Below are 21,329 nucleotides of genomic sequence, written 5' to 3'. Positions count from 1 at the left end.
GATCCTGGGTAACATAACTCAGTGGCTGATGCTGCACTCAGTTAATAAAGAATTAAAGGAGGATAATATAATGAATGTTAATCAACATGGGTCTATGGAAAATAAATCCTGTCAACCTAACTTGATATCTTTATTTTTATGAGATTACAAGGTTGATAGAGGTAATAGTATTGATATAATATACTTAGACTTCTGTAAGACATTTGACTTGGTACCTCATAACATTTTGATTAAAAAACTAGAAAGATATAAAATTAACATGGCACACATTAAATGGATTAAAAACTGACTTAAATCATGGGTCTCAAAATGTAATTGTAAATGGGGAATCATCATTGAACCAGAGTGTTTCTATTGGAGTCCCCCAGAGAGTGGTTCTTGGCCCTATGCTATAACATTTTTATCAATGGCCTGGAATAAAACATGAAATCATCACTGATAACATTTGCAGATGACACACAAATTGGGGGAGTAGTAAATAATGACGAGGACAGATCACTAATATAGAGTGATCTGGATTGCTTGGTAAGTTAGGCACAAGCAATTATGCATTTTAATATGGCTAAATGTGTACATCTAGGAACAAAGAATGTAAGCCATACTTAGTCCCCCCCATCCTGTATCCTGGGAAGCAATGGCGGTGAAATATTTCTGGGATTGTAGTGGATAATAACCTGAACATGAGCTCCGAGTATGATGCTGTAGCCAAAAGGGCTAATGTGACCCTTGACTACAGAAAAAGGGGAATCTTGAGTAGGTGTAGAGAAGTTATGTTAATTCTGTATTTGGCACTGCTGCTGGAATAATGTGTCCAGTTCTGGTGTCCACAAGAAGGTGTCCACAGTTCAGAGAAGAGCCATGAGAATAACTACAGAATTAGAAAACATGCCCCATAGTGATAGAGTAAATTAATGGACACGTCATTCTAACAGAGAAAGGTGTATAACGCAATCTAATGGCTGGAAGTTCAATATAGACAAAATCAGATTGGAAATAAGGTGTAAATTTTTAACAGTGAGTGTTACTAACCACTGGTCGTGGTGGATTCTCGATCAGTAACAATTTTAAGATCAAGATAAAATATTTTTTCTAAAAGATATGCTCTAGGAATTATTTTGGGGAAGTTCTATGGCCTGTGATATACAAGATGTCAGATTAGATTATCACAGTTGTCTGTGAAATCTATGAAAACTAAGATAGCTTTTGCAGTGGCTGGCACTTCTAAAGTCCTCTATAGCTCTTAAAATTTAAGTAAGCATATACAGTTTTCACAAGTCTTATCAGGTCCCTTATTAAACTTGTAGCCATTCTGAATTATTCAGGTTCTTTTTCACTTTTGAGGGCATCATTCTCTCATGTGCTGACAATTATCTCCTTTTACGGCGGGGGGGATGAATATCGATAAATATTGACTTCTAGATCAGCAGTTCCCAAATTTCATTGGTTCTTACCACCTTCTTAGATTGCTTGAAGAACCACATGCAAATTCCTTTATTTTTTTTTTGGTGCACATTTATTTTAGGCCTTATTAGGCTTCGCTTAAGTATTTCCAGACTCTCTAGTATTATAAATGCTCCCCCCCCCACAACCTAAAATGTTTGATTTATAGCAGGGGTCGGCAACCTTTCAGAAGTGGTGTGCCGAGTCTTCATTTACTCACTCTAATTTAAGGTTTCGTGTGCCAGTAATACATTTTAACGTTTTTAAAAGGTCTCTCTCTATAAGTCTATAATATATAACTAAACAATTGTTGTATGTAAAGTAAATAAGGTTTTTAAAATGTTTAAGAAGCTTCATTTAAAATTAAATTAAAATGCAGAGCCCCACAGACCGGTGGCCAGGACCCGAGCAGTGTGAGTGCCACTGAAAATCAGCTTGCGTGCTGCAGGTTGCCTACCCCGATTTATAGCATCCGTTTTAAACATCTCAGGTTTTCAGACTGCAGCAAAAAGAAATGCAATAAAGCGGCCATTATTATTATTAGTTTTTTGTGTTACTCAAATTACAAGAAACAAATGTTATAAATGAAGCCCCAATTTATTTTGGTGTAGACCTGACTTACATTCAGAGGCTTTACTTTTTTAACTTGTATAATTTGAGTTTGAAATTTCTGTGAATTATCTGGATTATTACTGAATATGAGCCAAAGTTCACTTTACTTCCCTTTTTAAAAAGTGTAAACAGAAAAAATACAAAACATTTTGAGTAACTCTTGTTTAAAAATGAAAAGTGCCATTAACGAGAAGTGTGTGTATGGGGGGATGCGGGGGGAGTCAGAGTCTTGGATGGGAGTGGGGGCCTTTATCTGGGCATCAGGCAGCTTCCACCCCAGGAGGCCTCTTGCTCCTCAGCAGCTACACTGTCTCCCAAGCAGGGCCAGTGGGTACCTGCAATGCTGGGCAAGCTAAATAGGAGCTCCTTTTAGCAGGGAGGAGGCTAAAATTACATCCAGCTACTCTGTTGCTGAAGAGCCAGGTGATTAAGGTTGCCACTCAGTTGGGTTTTACCCAGACAGTCTGGTTTTTGGCTTCTGTGTCTGGGTGCCATTCAGGGTTGCCAGGTGCCTGGTTTTCGATTGGAAAATCTGGTCGAAAAGGGGACCTGGCAACCCTAAGTGGCACCCAAACCAAAAGTCCGGTTACTGCGGAGCAGGAGGAAGTGCTGGGTCATTAATCCACGCCCGACCTTAACCAGCCAGGGCTGCCTCCTACCTGCAGGCAGGCTTCTTGAGATGATCCAATGAGCAACGGGGGGAAAGAGGGAGAAGAACGAGCAATGGGGATGTGGTCTCGGGGGAAGAGGCAGAGAGGGGGCGGGGTCTCGGGTTCGGTTACCAGCAGTTAGAAAGGTGGCAACCCTGCAGGTGATTCTCTTCAGACCTGTAGTCAGACTTTTATCCACTGGACCTGACTGGCCTCCTGTCCCACTCCCCTGCCCAACTTCCCTGTGGAGACAGGAGGGAATTCCCCATGCATCCTCTGCCTCCCAGGCCTGCAGGGCAAGGAATATAGAGAAAGCGCCTGCTCTGCTACAGCATTGGGAGGTGGGGGTGGAGGGGCTTTGATCTCTGGGTTCCCTGCAACTGCAAGTTTTGCAGTTGCTCCGAACCAGCCCTGTATGCCTGCATCTTTTCGAATGAAAGGCTCTCTGGTGGTGAGATATGGAACTTTGTAGTTTCACCTCAGTTGCTTCAGCTATGTGGCTCAGCGCAAGCTGAAGGCTAGGCTTAGCAGAAAGCCATCCAGATGTGCACCATATGAGAGTATAACGCCCATCTGCACAAATACATCACTAAATAAAGTGACTATGCTGGCATTGTCAGTGAGTCTTTCAAGATTATGGCTGAAAGCAGTCAGGAGTGTACATTTTACTTCTTGCGCATTTTCTGGTGCGCTGTAATTCATGTGGCAGCTTTTCACGTGAAACAAAGATTTATTAAAGAGTTTTTGGTACGTTGCTTCCAACAATCTCCCAAAGCACCACTGGTACACATATTACGTTTGGGACCCCCTAGATGCTTTAGTGATGGACATGTTAGAAGTACCTGAGGAAGAGAATGAATTGAGATGATTGCTTATCCCCATATCTTGTTTCTTATTCCTCTGTGGTTTTGGGTGAGTTAATGCAGCCCTTGTTAAACATTATCCTCAACTTGTTGAAAAGATTATCAAAGAAAACATTAAATCTGTGAGGAATTTCAGGTTGCTAGATGTATAGAAATGTAATGTCAGCACATTCCAGGGAATCTAGCAGACATGGTATTTCAATATCTACTCATTAGTGGCTTATATAGTTATAAAAATCTGAATTATAAAATTTGAAATTGATAAACTTAATTAATTTTTTTACAATAGCACGTATACTGGATTTTTATTGAACTCCGTCTCCTGCCTTCCACGTTGCCAATGACTGTCCTCCTTAGATGCTTGGAGACTGGCCAAGCAGAACTACTCACTCTGCTAACAGGGTGTGTTTTACAAGCAGATGAGCAATGTTGACAGCATATTTTTTGTCTATATAATGCACGCGATTCTGCTAAATGTAATGCATTTCCCCCAAAACTTCCCAGGGACAGCACACCTGGCCCAGTTTCTGATGACTTACTTTCCCTCCTGTTCCCACATCTCTACAGATTAACACACACTCTGTGATATATCAATAAACTTAGTGTATTTCTCCCAAAAACAAAGAATTCTAGTAGCGTGCATTTAATGTAAATTTCTTTTTGCTCACTTTTCATGGGTATAGTTAGGAGATGCTGTTGATTTAACTGGGAAAACAAATTAATACTTTCCCCCATTCTGCTGCTAGTGCCCTCAGTATGCATGTATTGTCATCATCATTATTAACAATCACTAAAAATGACATGATGCTTCAGACGTGTAGAAAAGACACATTCCCTACCACGAAGAGTTTATAGTCTAAAATAGACAATGCCAATAAAAATAAAACCTGGCATGGTATCTTACAAAAGGTAGGCGTGGGGGAAATGAGAAGGTAGGGAGAAGTAAACATTTTAAGGAGGGATTTGAAGGAGATGAGAGCGACTGTTCCAGGCATAAGGTACAGAGCCTTATGAGTTGTGAAGCAAGAAGTGGAGCAAAGGGGAAGGGCAGTCAAGCAAGAGGTTTGGGAGGAATGCAGTGAGAGTGGGAGAAAATGAGTGCGCTATAATGTTCCTTTAGTGCTGTAACCTAAATTCCCCAGCACTGCAGGAGCTGTTAGTGTGGAGCAGTTTGCTGAAGCTCTGAAAATAGAACATTAACCCTGTATTGTGTGTGCACCTGGATTTATTCCCATAAGATGATACTGAGAGCAGAGATGTAAATGGAAGCAAGATTGAGTCCATCAATAAGCTTTGCTCCAGTTTACCCTTGAAAAATGCAGACCATCAGAAGTAGTACCTCCTCCCCCTCATCTTGAGCTGATAAGTGAACATTATTTTTGAAGCCTCCGACAAAAATTTCATACCAATTGTGAACAAATCTGTCTACATGGCCAGCTTAGATGAAAGGGCCTAAGGCAGGGGTAGGCAACCTATGGCACGCGAGTCGAAGGTGGCACGCAAGCTGATTTTCAGTGGCACTCACACTACCCGGGTCCTGGCCACCGGTCTGGGGGGCTCTGCATTTTAATTTAATTTTAAATGAAGCTTCTTAAACATTTAAAAAACTTTATTTACTTTACATACAACAATAGTTTAGTTATATATTATAGACTTATAGAAAGAGACCTTCTAAAAACGTTAAAATGTATTACTGGCACGCGAAACCTTAAATCAGAGTGAATAAATGAAGACTCAGCACACCATTTCTGAAAGGTTGCCGACCCCTGGCCTAAGGACTGAAATGGTGATTAGATAATCCAGTTTAGTTCAAAGTACAGGTTGGTGGTAATTGCTCTTTGGCAGATCTGAGCTACCTGAAGTTGCTGGAAGAGGAGGAAATGGACTAGTTTGTTGGAGTTTCGGCTGCTAGCACAGAGTCATGTCTAAATCTGAAGTAGAATACCTGCTCAGAATTCAGCATTATGGTATAAGTGGCACTTATGCTTATACCAAGCTGTTCTGATCCCTTCTTTAGATAATAGCTTGAAACATGCTAAAGATTTTACTTCTAGTACATAGGATTTATTCCTGAATAGAATTCTCTCATTTCAAAATCAAAATGTTGGCAATTCTGGCCTATTTTCTAGACAAGAATGTGGTCTTAAAACCTAGTTCTAATGTAGTTTTTCCATGTTCAATGTAGGCAACCAAAGTGTTAGAAAGCAGTTTTGCAAGAACTGTATTTATACTGATTTTACTCAGTCTCAAAAAACTGGGGTTTTATAGCCTATATCCACTCATTTTCATAAATGAAACTGAATACATAACTACCTAAAGCAAAACAATATCAAACAGGTTTAATGGTTGATGTGGTGATAACTCTCATACAGTTACCGATAGAGTAATAACTAACGACTTTAATGTCAGAATAGTCCTTATATAAGTGACAGCAAGGATGACGAGTTCAGTGGTGTTGGCCAAAATTTTCAAATTTAGGTGCCTAAAGATAGACATCTACAGCCAAGTAAGTTCCTGTATAAACGTGTCCTGATTTTCAGTGGTGCTAACCATCTACACCTATTGAGCCTATTGATATTACACTAGTGCCCATGAGACCCCAATCAGATCAGGACTCAATTGTACAAAGAATTCTAGTAGAGTGCATTTAATGTAAATTTCTTTTTGCTCACTTTTCATGGGTATAGTTAGGAGATGCTGTTGATTTAACTGGGAAAACAAATTAATACTTTCCCCCATTCTGCTGCTAGTGCCCTCAGTATGCATGTATTGTCATCATCATTATTAACAATCACTAAAAATGACATGATGCTTCAGATGCTATATAGTTTCATGGAAGACATGGTATTTGTCCTGCGGAGCTTGCAAATCTAATTAAGGACAGGATATAAGTGAGTGTAAAAATGAGAGCGAATGGAGGATGAGAGTAACTGTAATACATAGGCAGGGCCGGCTCTAGGTTTTTTGCCACCCCAAGCACGTGCTTGGTTTGCTGGTGCCTAGAGCTGGTCCTGTGCATAGGCTAGTTATGTGCACAGGTTGATCCAAATCATTTTACCAATTTTTTGAAAAATAAATAGATGTCCATAATCTTCATTGTCTCTCAACCTGACATAAATGGAAGAAATTGAAGATATTCTTGTGTGACGATGAATCAGAGATTAGACAAGGCAATAAAACCATATCTGGAGATTCAGCATTGAGACTTAAACAGTTATCAGGTTAATGGAAAACACAGGTTCTGTTCACCTGTGCTACAAGCTGATGGAGATGACAGTAGCGCTGTTTGAGGTAGAAAAATCACAAAAGTCCTGATTTTAAGGCCTACCTACATTACAAAGACAATTGTGTAAAGAGGCTCAGTTACAACATGGCTGTTCCAAATGCCTAGATTGCAAGTGAGTCTCCTTCACACAGTCATATTTATAATACGGGCAGGGCCTCTAAGTAACCCTAAAACTTCATCTTTGTAAATTGTCACTTAGCCAGTAATTTCCTTCTTTTAACCTGGACTCCTCTCTCCAATAGATAGCACTTTGTCTTACTGTGCTTGTTAGTTTGATCTGTTTGTGCATTCAAAACTTCATTTTAATATTATAGCTGGCAAGTGCCTTTGGAAATAAAAATGAAACGAAAGGGGGCCACTTTTTTGTGTGTAAGAGTATACTTGGACTGAGTAAGTATACTGTACTATTTCTGTTAGGAGGATCCATGCTTAGACGAACCTGTTAGGCAGGCTGAAACAGCTTGCAGATATCTTCAGAACTGTAACCTGCTAAACCTGTTTGCCTCAAAAGATGCAGTTTCTGCTCAGAGTTGGAGACCAGAGGACGCCTGTAGCTTCTATTTCTTCCTCCTTGCCACTGGCTCCTCACTCCTTTTTACCTGGCTAAAGCTTCACTAACCTGGAACTTTCCCACTAGGTCAGTGGAAAAATCTATTTTGTTTAGGGTGACCAGACGTCCCGATTTTATCGGGACTGTCCCGATATTTGCTTATTTGTCCCGCGTCCCGACCTACCTTCGGTCGGGACGTGAATTGTCCCGATATTTTGCCTCCGCTCACAGGCGGAGCGGAGCCTGGAGGGGGCTCGCGCCCTCCGACTCTGCCCCCTCCTTCCCCCATTGGATCCCTCCCCAAATCCCTGCACCTCCAGCCCTGCCCCCTCACTGCCCACATTGAATCCCTCCCCAAATCCCCGCCCTGGCCCCGCCTTTTCCCCAAGCACGCCACATTCCTTCTTCTACACCCTCTCTCCCAGGCTTGTGCTGATCAGCTGTATGGTGGCACAAGCGCTGGAGGGTGGAGACCAAGCGGAGGCAAGCTGGTGGGGGGGACGGGATGTGGAGCTCTGGCGGACGGGTTTTTTTTTTTCCGCTGGAGGGAGGGGGGAAGTGGAGACGGAGTGGAGACATGCTGGTGTTTTTTTGCTCTGCCGCCGGCTATTTCACCTGTGTGATCTGGTCACCCTAATTTTGTTACAAGTTAAACTGTTCTCTTGAGGTTTTACAAAACCGCAGCAGAAAAATGCATTTTTGGAGGAGCAAAACCATGTTTCAGCCTCTTCTTTCATTTGTGTTTTCTAAAACAAGTGGTGCTGCATGCAGCACCATATTGGCAAATGAGTATCATGTGTATTGGAAGGAGGTAGGATTGTGTGCGTGATGACGTGCATTTTTCAATTTGAGAAGTCAGTGCCAGCTGTGCTTTTTCTGAGCCAAGGCAGTATCATCTGAACAAGGAATTAGAGACAGTCTGTAACAATGCAGATAATTTGTTTTTCATTGCTGTTACTCTTTTTTGAGGCAATGGGTATTAGTTGCTTGTAACAGAAGCCACAAAATTTCCTCATTCAGGTTGAACTCTTTCCTATTACTCTTGAACAGTATTCTGGGCAAGATCTCATTTGCCCCTCCTCTTGGTTATTGGGGTTACTGTTTCCTCTAACAGACAGTTACTATCACCACAGTTATTGTCCACCTGAAGAAGGTGAAGTTTCCTGAAACAAATGACACTACGTAAAATTGCCTGACAGGAGGTACTTCTAGAACAAACATCAACGGTTGTGCAGAAATTGAAGCAAGAGTATACTATTTTGATGTCTGTCTTTTGAGAATTGTGCTTTGATCTCCAGTCATTTTGGGGAGCATCCTATTTTTTTCTTTCTCTTTTCATTTTAGTATTCATGTAGATAGCTTGTAAATAGGTTACAGTAGGATTCCACAGAAGCTGGGAATGGGCAACAGGGGACAGATCACTTGATGATTACCTGTTCTGTTCATTCCCTCTGACGCACCTGCCATTGGCTACTGTTGGAAGACAGGATACTGGGCTAGATGGTCCTTTGGTCTGACCGAGTATGGCCGTTACTATGTTCTTAGTGCATGTTGTCTGTGAACATCTGCAGACTTAGACCAAATCCCTTCCAATTCCTTCACCCTATGGAAATTTTTCAAGAAATGTCCAATAGGCTTTCAGTGACAATACATGCTAGTGCTAATACTTTGAATTTGATCACATGTATACTTGGGGCAGTCTGCAGCTAATAAAGTAGCTAATGCAAACACAACTTCTGGTATTGTGATCTTGACAGAACTTTCAACCTTAGCAGTGTCAGAACTGGTCAATATTTCAATGAGGGGACCTCCAAAGAAAAGCCAATGTGTTCCAGGAAGTGATGCTGTTAATTTAGAAGCTGATCCTCTTCCTTTAGAGACAGTAATGAACCCATGCCCTGGCATAATGAGAGGAGCTGTGCTGCTGGAATTAACGTCTTTCTGATGAGTCATTAAAAATGAGGTGCTAACCACTTGTTAAAGATCTCATAGCACCGTTTAGAAGAGATGGGGTATTTGGCTCTGGTTAAATTCTAATTTGAGAAACTACTACTTGTAATATATCATTTCTTCTGCAGATTCATGTGGATGTAGCATTCTTTCTCACTATTTATCCTAAATGATTATGTAATGTTTCTGTGCACGGTTAAACAGCTACTGCATGCCACCCCAGAGGACGGTTGCATTTCATTGTGTCGATGTAAAGTGGCTATGTTGTGGCTTTTGTTGAGGTTGGGAGTGGTGGTTGGTGGAGACTGGGTCAGTGTACTCAGGAGAGGCAACTGTTACCAGTTCTTTAAAAGGGTGCAGTTGCACTCTCTGTGGTGTTAGCCTCAGAGTAATAATGCATACAGAAGGGGATGTGGGGCACTGAGCAGGCCCAGGTCACTTCCCATTTTGCCTACTCAACACCACCTTTTAATGATATGGAGCACATCTGACTGTGCTAGTGCATGTGCACAGAGGAATTGCAAGGAAGCTTCCTGCACTTTCTCCTTCCCTTGTGCACTCAAACAAGCAACCACAATTTGATCTGTATTTTGTAAAGTAATTTGGTGTCCTTTGGGGTGAAAGGCATTGCATAAATATAAGCTATTATTATTATAAGCACATTAATTGAAACTTCCTGTCTGGAGCAATAATGCAATCTCCTCTATCATTTTGGGCTTGCAGCTCCAAAAAATTTAAGAAGTAGTGATTTCTCTGTCTTATTACTCCTTTTTGTCATCATGGTTAACTCAGCCCACACATTACTATTTAATCTCACAGACTCTGCTCTCTCTGTGGTTATGCTGTCAGAAGAAAGGTGTGTCTCCTACAGTACTGCACACACAAAAGCCTATACCCAAGAATTTAGGCTTTTAAGCAAAGGTGTATAGCTGAATTTAACCCTTAAGACTGAAAAGAAATACTTATCTTAATAATTAACTGAATTATCTCCCTGGGTCTTAGTAAAAGATCCTGGGTTGAAGTCAACATAGTGTTTCAATGTTCATTTTTCAAAATGGGGGGGGGAGGGGAGAGGAGCTTTAAAGAGAAAAATATGTATAGCTTTAAACTCTTTATTCTTCTTCGAGTGCTTGCTCATGTCGATTCCATTCTAAGTGTGTGTGTGTGTGCCATCGTGCACAGTTGTTGGAGACTTTTGCCTTAGTGGTATCCCATAGGTTGGCTGTGGTGACCTCTGGAGTGCCACACTCATGCGTCAGTATATCAGGCGCTACCGGCCCTATGCCCTCTCAGTTCTTCTTTACCACCTGTGGTGGTTGATCAGAGCGCCTCTTTTCCTTGCCTCGCAAGTGGTCAGCAGTTTCTTTCCCTTTTGACTTAGTGGTCCAGCTGTAAATAGTTTTGTTTATTGTAGATTAGTTAATAAGTAGCAGTTAAGTACTTTAGTTAGTTAGGGTCCTGGTGAGGACTTTGCCCCAGACGAGGCATGCCCCAATCGCTGGGTTTTAAGCCCTGCCCTGACTGTAATCGGCCTGTGCAGGTTAGTGACCTGCATGGCAGCTGTCTGAAGTGCCTGGGGGAATCCCACATCAAAGAAAAGTGTCGCATCTGTAAGAACTTTCGTCGCAGGACACGTCCTCACATCCACTCTCTGCCCGGCCTCGGCGCTGTCCCGGCCAGACACACGCAATGCCCAGCACTTGGTCCTCGGTTTGTGGCGCACACCCAGCACTGGGCTCTACCTGGCACCGATCCCCTTCACCGATGCCCAAGAAGAAGTCTAAGAAGCACAACCCAGCACTGAGCAAGACAGACCAAGAGGCATTGGGTAAAGGATCCTGTTTGGGCCACCTGCCCATGCTAGAGTTGCAAAGGGACAGTTATCCTAGAATCATAGACTATCAGGGTTGGAAGGGACCTCAGGAGGTCATCTAGTCCAACCCCCTGCTCAAAGCAGGACTAATCCCCAGAGAGATTTTTGCTCTAGATCCCTAATGGTCCCCTCAAGGATTGAACTCACAACCCTGGGTTTAGCAGGCCAATGCTCAAACCACTGAGCTATCCTTTCTCCCAAGGGAGCCTCCTACCCCCCTATGTGATCCGCCACTGACTCCGGGGAGTGGTAGGGGACCCAGACTGATGGCGGAGTCAACACCTTCCCAGCTCCCGGCACCCAGAGAGCAAAGGACTCTCCCACCGCAGCTGGCATGCATGCGGCACTGGACCTGGCAAAGGCTCCCTACAAGGGCAAGCCAGCCATGAAAGCCTCCCAGAAGGCAAGTGAACGCCGCTGATCTCTGGAGCCGAGGCAGAGCTTTTTGCCGTCACACCTCTGGTCTCCGCGTCAGCCCAGGTCACCGGTTTGCCACAACAGATTGGCAGCACCATGCTCCCAGTCTCTGTCCTTGTGTCGAGACTTGCCCAGAGAGAAGTGCCGGTCATCCTATGGTCGCCACCGGTCATCGTCATGCTGACCCTCTGCATGCAGTCCTGGCAGCGGGGCCAGTGGCCAGCACAATGGCCTTACTGGAATGCCTGGGGTGTGCTGGTTATGCCAATGCCCCCGTCTCACCAATTGTTGGTTGCTGCGTTGGACAATCACCAAATGGCACTGGACTGGTGCGCAAAGTGGAGGGACAGGTGCCCACCCGAAGACCCCCCCTCCTCACTCGGGGAATGATACCCAAGGCGCCCCCCTCTTCCCCTCCCCCCGGTTCAGTTGTACTCATCCTCTCCAGATGAGGTTGTGGCGGAGCGCATTCATGCTGGCCCACCAGATGACTTTAAGGAGCACTAGGCCCTGCTCCGAAGTGTGGACATTAACTTAGGCCTAGAGGCGGAAGAAATGGTGGAGCAATCAGACACTTTGCTTAATGTGCTCTCTGCATCCACCCCTATACACGCGCTCCCAGTGCACGAAGGGGTCCTAAAGATACCAAAGCCCTCTGTCAAACCCCGTCCTCAAGTCTGCCCACTTCCATGATGGCTGAGAAAAAGTATTTCGTCTTTGCCAAGGGGCTCAAATACTTATACACACCCCCGCCCTTGGTGTCATTAGTTGTTTGTTTCAGCGGTCAACGAGAAAGACAAGCAAGGGCATTCTAGTTCCACCCCCCAAAAATTAGGAGACCAAGAGACTAAACCTTTTCCGGCTTTCAGTGACAATACATGTGAGTACTCTCCTCACTTACTCTCCAAAAAAAAAAAAAAAATCACAAGATGGGATTTCTTGGGAAATTAATAGTTTTAATATGTGTATAGTAATAAATTCCAACAAAAATATTGCCTTGATTCAGGGGAAAACACTTAAGCATATGTTTAACTCCCATTAAATTCAATGGGTCTTAAGCACATCCTTAGAGTTAAGAACATGTTTAATTGCTTTCCTCATTTGGGATCTATGTGCACAAACTACTTCATGTTTGTAGCCCTTTCTTTTGTTTTTGATGTGATGAGTATTTTAGCCATTTATCTCAGTAAACTCAAATGTTTCCAAAAGCAAAAGAATATATCCAAGGGTTATCTAAAAATGAAGAGCCGGTGTACTAATTTATTACTGTGTGAAACCTTTTTATTTCTGGTTTCATTTCCTGGAGGAAAGCATTGTCCTAAAAACAAAACAAAAAAACACTGTTTGCTAAAATACAGTGTCGATAGCCGTTGTGTTTATTATTAGCCTGCTTTTTTTGGGGGGAGGGGGCCTAAATACATGTTTTGGCCATTCTTTTCCCTTCTGAGTAATTTTTAAAAGTCCTTCCAACTCTTCTTTTTGAAAGCATATGGGTGTTCTTTGAACACTAACCATGCATCTCATAATTTACACTAATCTTGTGTTGGAGAAAAATTTAGAGAACTTTTTAAAAAATACACAGTGAAACGCAATGTTTTGTTGCAAATAATTAGGTTAATTATTGGCAGATGACACTGCTAGCTTCTTGAGAGGAGACACTAACCTCAGTTATCATGATGGCACCAGTGATTTAAAGCCTTCATCGGAGATTTTGTCTGCCTTGCTGACTCCATGGGGAAAAGATATTCTGTGGTCAAGGGCATTATTAACTGATGAAAATTTGACCTTGGCAAGTCACTTACTCTCTCTGTTTTTCAGTTCCCCTTCTGTAAAGTGAGGGTAATACTTCCAAAGAGCCAAACAGACTGATAATTGCAAAGATAATTCTGAATCATTTATGTTGTCTACACTGAGGAGTTCTTTTGTCAAACTGTCCCAGTGTTGCAATAGCACTATTATGGCTCCACTGGCACTAGAGGTACTACTAGTGTAGACCAGCCCCCAGCAATTTTACTATGGTGTCATGTAACCCGTCTTAGAGCAGTGATAGAGGCGGCAGGTTTGTATAGTTTTTGGTGGTGCCCAGAACGGGTCCAAGTCCTGCCCCGCCCCCACACCTGCCTAAGGCTCTGTGAGAGAGTTTGAGTGTGGGAGGGGTGCAGGCTCGGGGACGGAGTTTGGGTGCTGGGTGCAGGCTCTGGGCTGGGGCAGGGGGTTGGGATGCAGGAGGGGATCAGGGTCTGGGAGGGAGTTTGGGTGCTGGGTGCAGAGTCTGGGCTGGGCTGGGGACTGGGGTGCACGAGGGGGTTCAGGGTGCAGGCTCTGGGAGAGAGTTTGGGTGCTGGGTGTGGGATCTGGGCTGGGACGGGGTTGGGGTACAGGAGGGGGTTTGGGGTGCTGGGTGTGGGTTCTGGAAGGGGGTTTGGGTGCTGGGTGCGAGCTCTGGGCTGGGACAGAGGGTGGGGGTGTGAGGCATGTGGCTGGGCTGGGGATGAGGCGTTTGGAGAGCAGCAGGCAGACTGGGACGGGAAGCCAGAAAGGACGACTCCCCCCAGCCCTCTCCCTGCTGGCAGCAGCGAGCTCCGGGGGAGAGGGGAAGTGGGGCCCCTCCCTGGCATGACACTCACCTAAGCCCCTGCCCCCAGCTACTGCTCAGGAGGTCCAGCCAGGATAAGCCCCTGGGGTCGACATGGAGTTGCCTGCCGGGGGAGGGAGGGCTGCCATGCGCCTCCTCCCCCTCCCTCTTCCGCCTGCCCCGGCGCCACTCCCTTGTAGCCAGCCGTGACAGCGGCCGGCAAGGGAGCACAGCGCGGAACTGCAGGGGGCAACTGCCCAGGGCAGGCAGGGACACTGAGGGGAGGCAGAGCCAGGGGAGTGCATGGGGGCGGCAGGTGGGGCCGGGAGAGAGACCTGGCCCCGAACATTGGTGGAGCTGGGCCCCCCAGGCCCTGAATTTGCTGGAGCCCGAGCATCACGGGCCCATACAACTCAACACCCCTGAGCAATGATGGGAGAATTTGAGGAAAACCTCAATGTAGACAAGGCCCATGAGTCAGCTTTAGTAGAAAGTTACAGGCCTTAATGTTCCACAACATCCTCTGCCATGAGATTTTGTATAGCAGTTTATAAAAACATTACTTAAAGGAATCGTGTCCATTCTCTGAGCTGGAAATGAGTCCTAGGGGGCACCTTTAAGTCCCTTTAGAACAAAGCTGACTTAACCCAGTATTTTAATAAAGTCGGATAGTCAGTAAAGAGATCTTTAGATTATTGGAGTCAACTATTTCCCCTAACTTGAAAAACCTACATCCAAAAAATAAATCAGACGTACTCTTCTGTCAGTGTATGTTCAGATTTGATGCTCTATGTTTGTTCTTATTTTCATATGTCCAGACAGTTTCTACAGAAATTTCTGAATATTCATCTGAGAGTGAAAACCTGGAAGAAGGCCAGGTGGACACAGAGTCTTCTAATTTTGGATTTAGCAAAAAGCTACAATCAAATTCTGAAGCAGATCTGGCACAGGTGACAGGCAGATCTGCAAGTGACTGGCTAAAATCGGCACAGGCCCTTCTGCAGACACCTGAGAAACAATCAGATAAGACCTCAAGGACTCCAGAAGATTCTGCAAAGAAAAGGAAATTGCTAAGGTAGATTACAATTCTTTTTCAAGGAAAAACTTCAATTGAAAAAATCAGAATTAACCAACATTTATCAAAAACAGTAGAATCTATTATAAGATTAATTTCCTTTTAGAGTTAAAATTTTAAAGAAGAAAAACTTACTCAGATGCGCTCTCATGTGCTAACAGGCAAACTGTGTTTAAAAAAAAAAAAAAAAAAAAAAAAAAAGAGAGAGAGAGAGCGAGCATTTTTTGTCTTGAAATCAGTGAGGAAAGCACTGGATTTTGAACTCCAGCTCTCTATGTTTCAATATAGTTGAGCACTTTTAATAGTGATTTAAATGCCTTACAGACATTAATTCTATCCCCCTTCCCAGCTTTTTTAGGCCAGACTGCAGGGGTAAGTTAGCTTTAGGGTTGAAGTCAGAAGAAAGGTACAGTAGAACCCCGTTTATCCAAGCCTCCATTATTAGGCTCTCTGTATTAAGTGAACCACCAGCACACACAGGAATATGGGAAATGGACACTGCAGCTCCGGATGGCAGGGCTGTTTTTTTGCATTCTGTAGCATAACCACATGGTGTGACTAGCTGTCAGGGATTGATGGACCCCATCAGGTTTCAGAATTCTCTAAAGAACAAAACTGTAGATGGTGGTCCATTCTGGTGCTGTGCTGGTAGCATTATCATCTTTAGTTCAAGTTGGCAAGGCCTGATGAAACTCATCATACGGTACTTAAGGAACTAGCTGAAGCAATCTTGGAAGCATTAGCAATTATTTTTGAGAACTCATTGAAGACAGATGAGGCCATGGGGACTGGAGAAGGACAAACATATTACCTTTTTTAAAAAAGGGGAACAAAGAGGACACCAGGAATTATAAACCAACCAGCCTAACTTTGATACCTGGAAAGATACTGGAACAAATTATTAATAGGGCTTAATTTAAAAAAATTAATCGCAATTAATTGCACGATTAAAAAAATTAATTGCAATTAATTGCTCTGTTAAACAATATTAGAATCCATTTATTTAAATATTTTTTGGTGTTTTCTACATTTTCAACACAGAATACAAATTGCACAATGCTCACTTTACATTTATTTTTGATTACAAGTATTTGCATTGTAAAAAAACAAAAGAAATACTATTTTTCAATTCACCTAATACAAGTACTGTAGTGCAATCTATTTATAATGAAAGTTGAACTTACAAATGTAGAATTATTACAAAAAAAGGTATTCAAAAATAAAACAATGTAAAATTTTAGAGCCTGCAAATCTACTCAGTCCTACTTCTTGTTCAGCCAATTGCTAAGACAAACAAATTTGTTTACGTTTACAGGAGATAATGCTGCCCACTTCTTATTTACAATGTCACCTGACAGTGAGAACAGGTGTTCACATGGCACTGTTGTATCCGGCATTGCAAAGTATTTATGTGCCAGATATGCTAAACATTCATATGCCCCTTCATACTTCTACCACCATTCCAGAGGACATGCATCCATGCTGATGACTGGTTCTGCCTGATAACAATCCAAAGCAGTGCAGACTGACGCATGTTCATCACCTGAGTCAGGTGCCAACAGCAGAAGGTTGATTTTCTTTTTTGGTGGTTCGGGTTCTGTAGTTTCCACATCAGAGTGTTGCTCTTCTAAGACTTCTGAAAGCATGCTCCACACCTTGTCCCTCTCAGATTTTGAAAGGCACTTCAGATTCTTAAACCTTGGGTTGAGTGCTGTAGCTATCTTTAGAAATCTCACATTGGCATCTTCTTTGCATTTTGTGAAATCTGCAGCGAAAGTGTTCTTAAAATGAACAACATGTGCTGGGTCATCATCTGAGACTGCTATAATGTGAAATATATGGCAGAATGTGGGTAAAACAGAGCAGCGGACATACAATTCTCTCCCAAGGAGCTCAGTCACAAATTTAATATATATATATTTTTTTAACAAGCGTCATCAGCATGGAAGCATGTCTTTTGGAGTGGTGGCCAAACCATAAAGTGGCATATGAATGCTTAACATATCTGGCACGTAAATACCTTGCAGTGCTGGCTACAAAAGTGCCATGCAAATACCTGTTCTCACTTTCAGGTGACATTGTAAAGAAGAAGGCATAATTATCTCTGGTAAATGTAAACAAACTTGTTTGTCTTAGCGATTGGCTGAACAAGAAGTAGGACGGACTGAGTGGACTTGTAGGATCTGAAGTTTTACATTGTTTTCTTTTTGACTGCAGTAATATAACCAAAAAAAAAAAATCTACATTTGTAAGTTGCACTTTCACGACAAAGAGATTGTACTACAGTACTTGTCTGAGCTGAATTAAAAAAATACTATTTATCATTTTTACAGTGCAAATATTTGTAATAAATATACACTTTGATTTCAATTACAACACAGAATATAATGTATATGAAAATGTAGAAAAATATCCAAAATAGTTAATTTCAATTTAACAGTGCAATTAAAACTGTGATTAATCGTGATTATTTTTTTTAGTTAATTGTGTGAGTTAACTGCAATTAATCGACAGCCGTAATTATTAAACAATCCTCTAAGCACCTAGAGGATAATAGAGTACTATAAGGAATAGTCAGGATGGATTTGTCAAGAACAAATCATGCCAAATCCATCTAATCCCTCCTCCTACTGGTGTAGTGGCTGGGGAGAAGCAGTAGATGTGATCTATCTTGATTTTTAGAAAGGCTTTTGACACGATCCCACATGACATTCTTATAAGCAAACTAGGGAAATGCAGTCTAGATGAATTTATTATAAGGTGGGTGCACAACTGGTTGAAAGACCAGACTGAAAGACTAGTTATCAGTAGTTCACTGTCAAACTGGGAGGGCATATCTAGTGGGATCCAGCATGACTCAATCCTGGGTCTGATACTAACTAATCAATATTTTCATTAATGACTTGGAGTGGAGAGCATGCTTATAAAATTTGCAGATGACAACATGCAGGAAGGGTTGCAAGCACTTTGAAGGACAGGATTAGTATTCAAAATGACCTTGACAAATTGGAGAACTGGTCTGAATTCAACAACATGAAATTCAATAAAGATAAGTGCAAAGTACTTAGGCTAGGAAGGACAAATTAAATGCACAACTACAAAATGGGGAATAACTGACTAGCTGGTAGTACCACTGAAAAGGATTTGGGGGTTATAGTGGATCACGAGTTGAAGATGAGTCATCAGTGTGATGCAGTTGAGAAAAAGGCTATTACCATTCTGTATTAACAGGAGTGTTGGTACGTAAGTCACGGGAAGTAATTGTTCTGCTCTACTTGGTACTAGTGAGGCCTCAGTTGGAGTACTGTGTCCAATTTTGGGAGCCAAGCTTTGGGAAAGATGTGGACAAACTGCAAAGAATCCAGAGGAGAGCAACAAAAGTAAGGTTTAGAAAACCTGATCTTTGAGGAAAGGTTATTTAATTAAAAAAAAAAAAAAGACACGGCATATTTAGTCTTGAGAAAAAGAAGACTGAGGCGGGAGACCTGATATAAAGAGGATGTTGATTAATTGTTTTCTATGTCCACTGAAGGTAGGGCAAGAAGTAATGGCTTAATTTGCAGCAAGGGAGCATTAGTTTAGATATTAAGAAACACTTTCTAACTGTAAGAGCAGTTAAGCTCTGGAATAGGTTTCCAAGGGAGGTGGTGGAATCCCAGTCAGTGAACAGGTTAGACAAACCCCCGTCAGGGATAATCTAGTTTTACTTGGTCCTGCCTCAGCACAGGGGGCTGGAGTTGTTGACTTCTCGAGGTCCCGTCCAGCCCTATATTTCTATGATTCTTGATTCTATGCTACTGCACTGCATAGTAACTAGCTTCCAAGGGGTTGTTTTGTTGTTAAGGAAGCAATGTAACCAATGAGAGATGGATCATGCTGGTGTTCAGGTAGTGAAGTGTTGTTCCCATGCTTTCCACCACACACAGATCTTGAATTGGAGACCTTATCTACACTAAAAAAATTGGCATGTTTTTAACATCAGACAGAGCCAAAGGGAATGTGTAGCAGCCACCACCCTTTAGGAAGCTTATTTCTGCAGCCTGTTCTTTCACACTCATACCTTAGGATGAAATTGTGTATTTGTGTAAGTTCTTTCACTCTTGGAGTTCCATTATGAAGGGTAGAAGGAAGAAAATATTTGAGGTTTTATAGAGTTTGTTGCATGGATTATACCAATAATTGTTTGTTCATAATACTGGTAAACAAGAAAACTTAAAGACAAAGTGTAGATAAAATGGGATGAACAGTTGCTATAAAACTAAGCTTTTTGTGGCTGAAAATAAATGTCTCGTGTGAAGGTTTTATGGGTTTCTAGCTTTTTCAAGTAAGATTTTATTTTCATCAGCAAAACTGACCAATTATTCTGAGGCCTGTGGGTCAGTTCAGGAAATGCAGACTTTGTACAATGTTAACTCTTCTGTTTCCAGATCTGTCACTTTGTAATATTTTTTCCCAGCTATCATGAATCTTTCCTGTATCAGTACAATTCCTTCTATACTTTATTAACATTCTTAGCTTGAATTGTTTTGAGCAGGTTAAGGAAGTTTTATCTAATTATTTGATATGTATTTGTACTATAGAACAGTGGGGTACTTAAGATTTGATCTGCTAGAAGGCACTTATCCTTTTCAAAGGACCAGAAAATACAGAATGTCCTGGTATTCCACACAGTAAAACACAACCAATTCCCATCATACAAGACCAGCAGAGGCCCTGAATATAAAATAAAATGCCAAGGGAAAAAGGAGCTGATTTATACTATCTAATTGGATCTGTTTTCCTCACATATGGATACAAATAGTATGAAAGCTTCGCAGCTAGAGCCTAATTCCTCTGAACTTCCTGATCTGATAAAATACTGGAATTATAAACACTAAGTAAAATTTCACTTGATAATTCATTCCTGGACTAAGAGGACCTAACTGAAGTGCATCACTCTGTTGTGGCTGACCTGGATTCTAATATAGTTTGGTCAGAGTGGACAAAGTCAATCCATGTTAGAAGTACATTTAAGGGATATGTCCTAGCCTAGGTAGAGAAAGATATAGGGTGAACAAAGGTTGAATTTGGCCACAACTCAGTGTAAATCATGCTTAATCAAGATTGTTAAGTTTAATTGTGAGTTCCATGAAGCTCTGGAATGATTTCTCAAATGTGTCTTTCAGCTTCCTTCTGAACATCAGTTTTGTAGTTCATTGAGAAGTTAAATAATTTTTTCCTTTTTGCTTGTGAAAGATGCCAGATTCACAGCACTGGACTTGTCCCTCTCCCTTCCCCTTCCCACCCTTCACAGAACAGGTACTGCAAAGGCAGCAGCAATGAAAGCTTTCAAAAAACAATTTACCAATGTGCCTCAACCATCACTCCTTGGGCCTTTTCACAGCCTGGATATTCACTCTCCATCATTCTTTCCTTGGTCTCTCCGATGAGACTTTCTACAGTAGTACCCAATAATTTCATTTATGGTAGGTCTTTTGTGATGTGAATAATTGTCCACTGGGAACTGCACTGAGACCAACAATTTGTTTCACACAGACTGCTGAACAGCCATCAGATGGTAGCAACTTTTAGTGACTACCAACTTGTGTTAGATTTTAACTGACTACTGGAACTACCACTTAGTCTCCATAGCCCATTACCAGTTCCTCCAGTTTCACATTTGCTGTTCGATCGCCCAAGCTACTTAGTCGTCTTCACTTAGGCAATAAAAACTTATGTCTATATACACAGAGAATCGGACTAATCTTCCTACATTGTAGGTTTGACTTGCAGATTAAGTTAACAAAAGAACAGGTTCTGAGATATGATAGATGTAAACCTTAGTGCTTAGCCACTGGGAAGCTGTAATAATCTGTCCAGAGTTTGGTAAAGGGGAATTTGCTGATAGAAGAAAGTGGAGAAGTCTACGAGGAGGGGAATTGCTGTCACTTTGGTTGCCTGTCTCTCTTTCTGGAATCTTCAGAGAGATTTTGTCATGTAAGGAATTACTAGATAACTGGTGACTAATGTTGTGCACTCCTTATTTGGCCGCCCAGCTT

The 21,329-nt window shown here is 42.1% G+C and overlaps 1 protein-coding gene across 5 annotated transcripts in view; it reads left to right on the top strand.

Moving 5' to 3' along the window:
- The window catches only part of SPIDR (scaffold protein involved in DNA repair), a 318,470-nt gene that overhangs the window by 81,826 nt on the left and 215,315 nt on the right, over positions 1 to 21,329 (top strand). For all 5 annotated transcript variants that reach the window (XR_008443798.1, XM_054017880.1, XM_054017881.1 and 2 more), the window contains one exon: positions 15,035 to 15,291. Coding sequence is in view for 4 of the 5 variants with exons in the window: in XM_054017880.1 (XP_053873855.1) it covers positions 15,035 to 15,291 (257 nt within the window). In the remaining variant the exon portion in view is untranslated. The remainder of the gene's footprint in view (positions 1 to 15,034; positions 15,292 to 21,329) is intronic.

The sequence above is a fragment of the Malaclemys terrapin genome, chromosome 2 (genome assembly GCF_027887155.1).
Source record: "Malaclemys terrapin pileata isolate rMalTer1 chromosome 2, rMalTer1.hap1, whole genome shotgun sequence".
NCBI lineage: Eukaryota > Metazoa > Chordata > Testudines > Emydidae > Malaclemys > Malaclemys terrapin.
The sequence above is the reverse complement of the archived record's forward strand: the minus strand, read 5'-3'. Positions and strand labels throughout refer to the sequence as shown.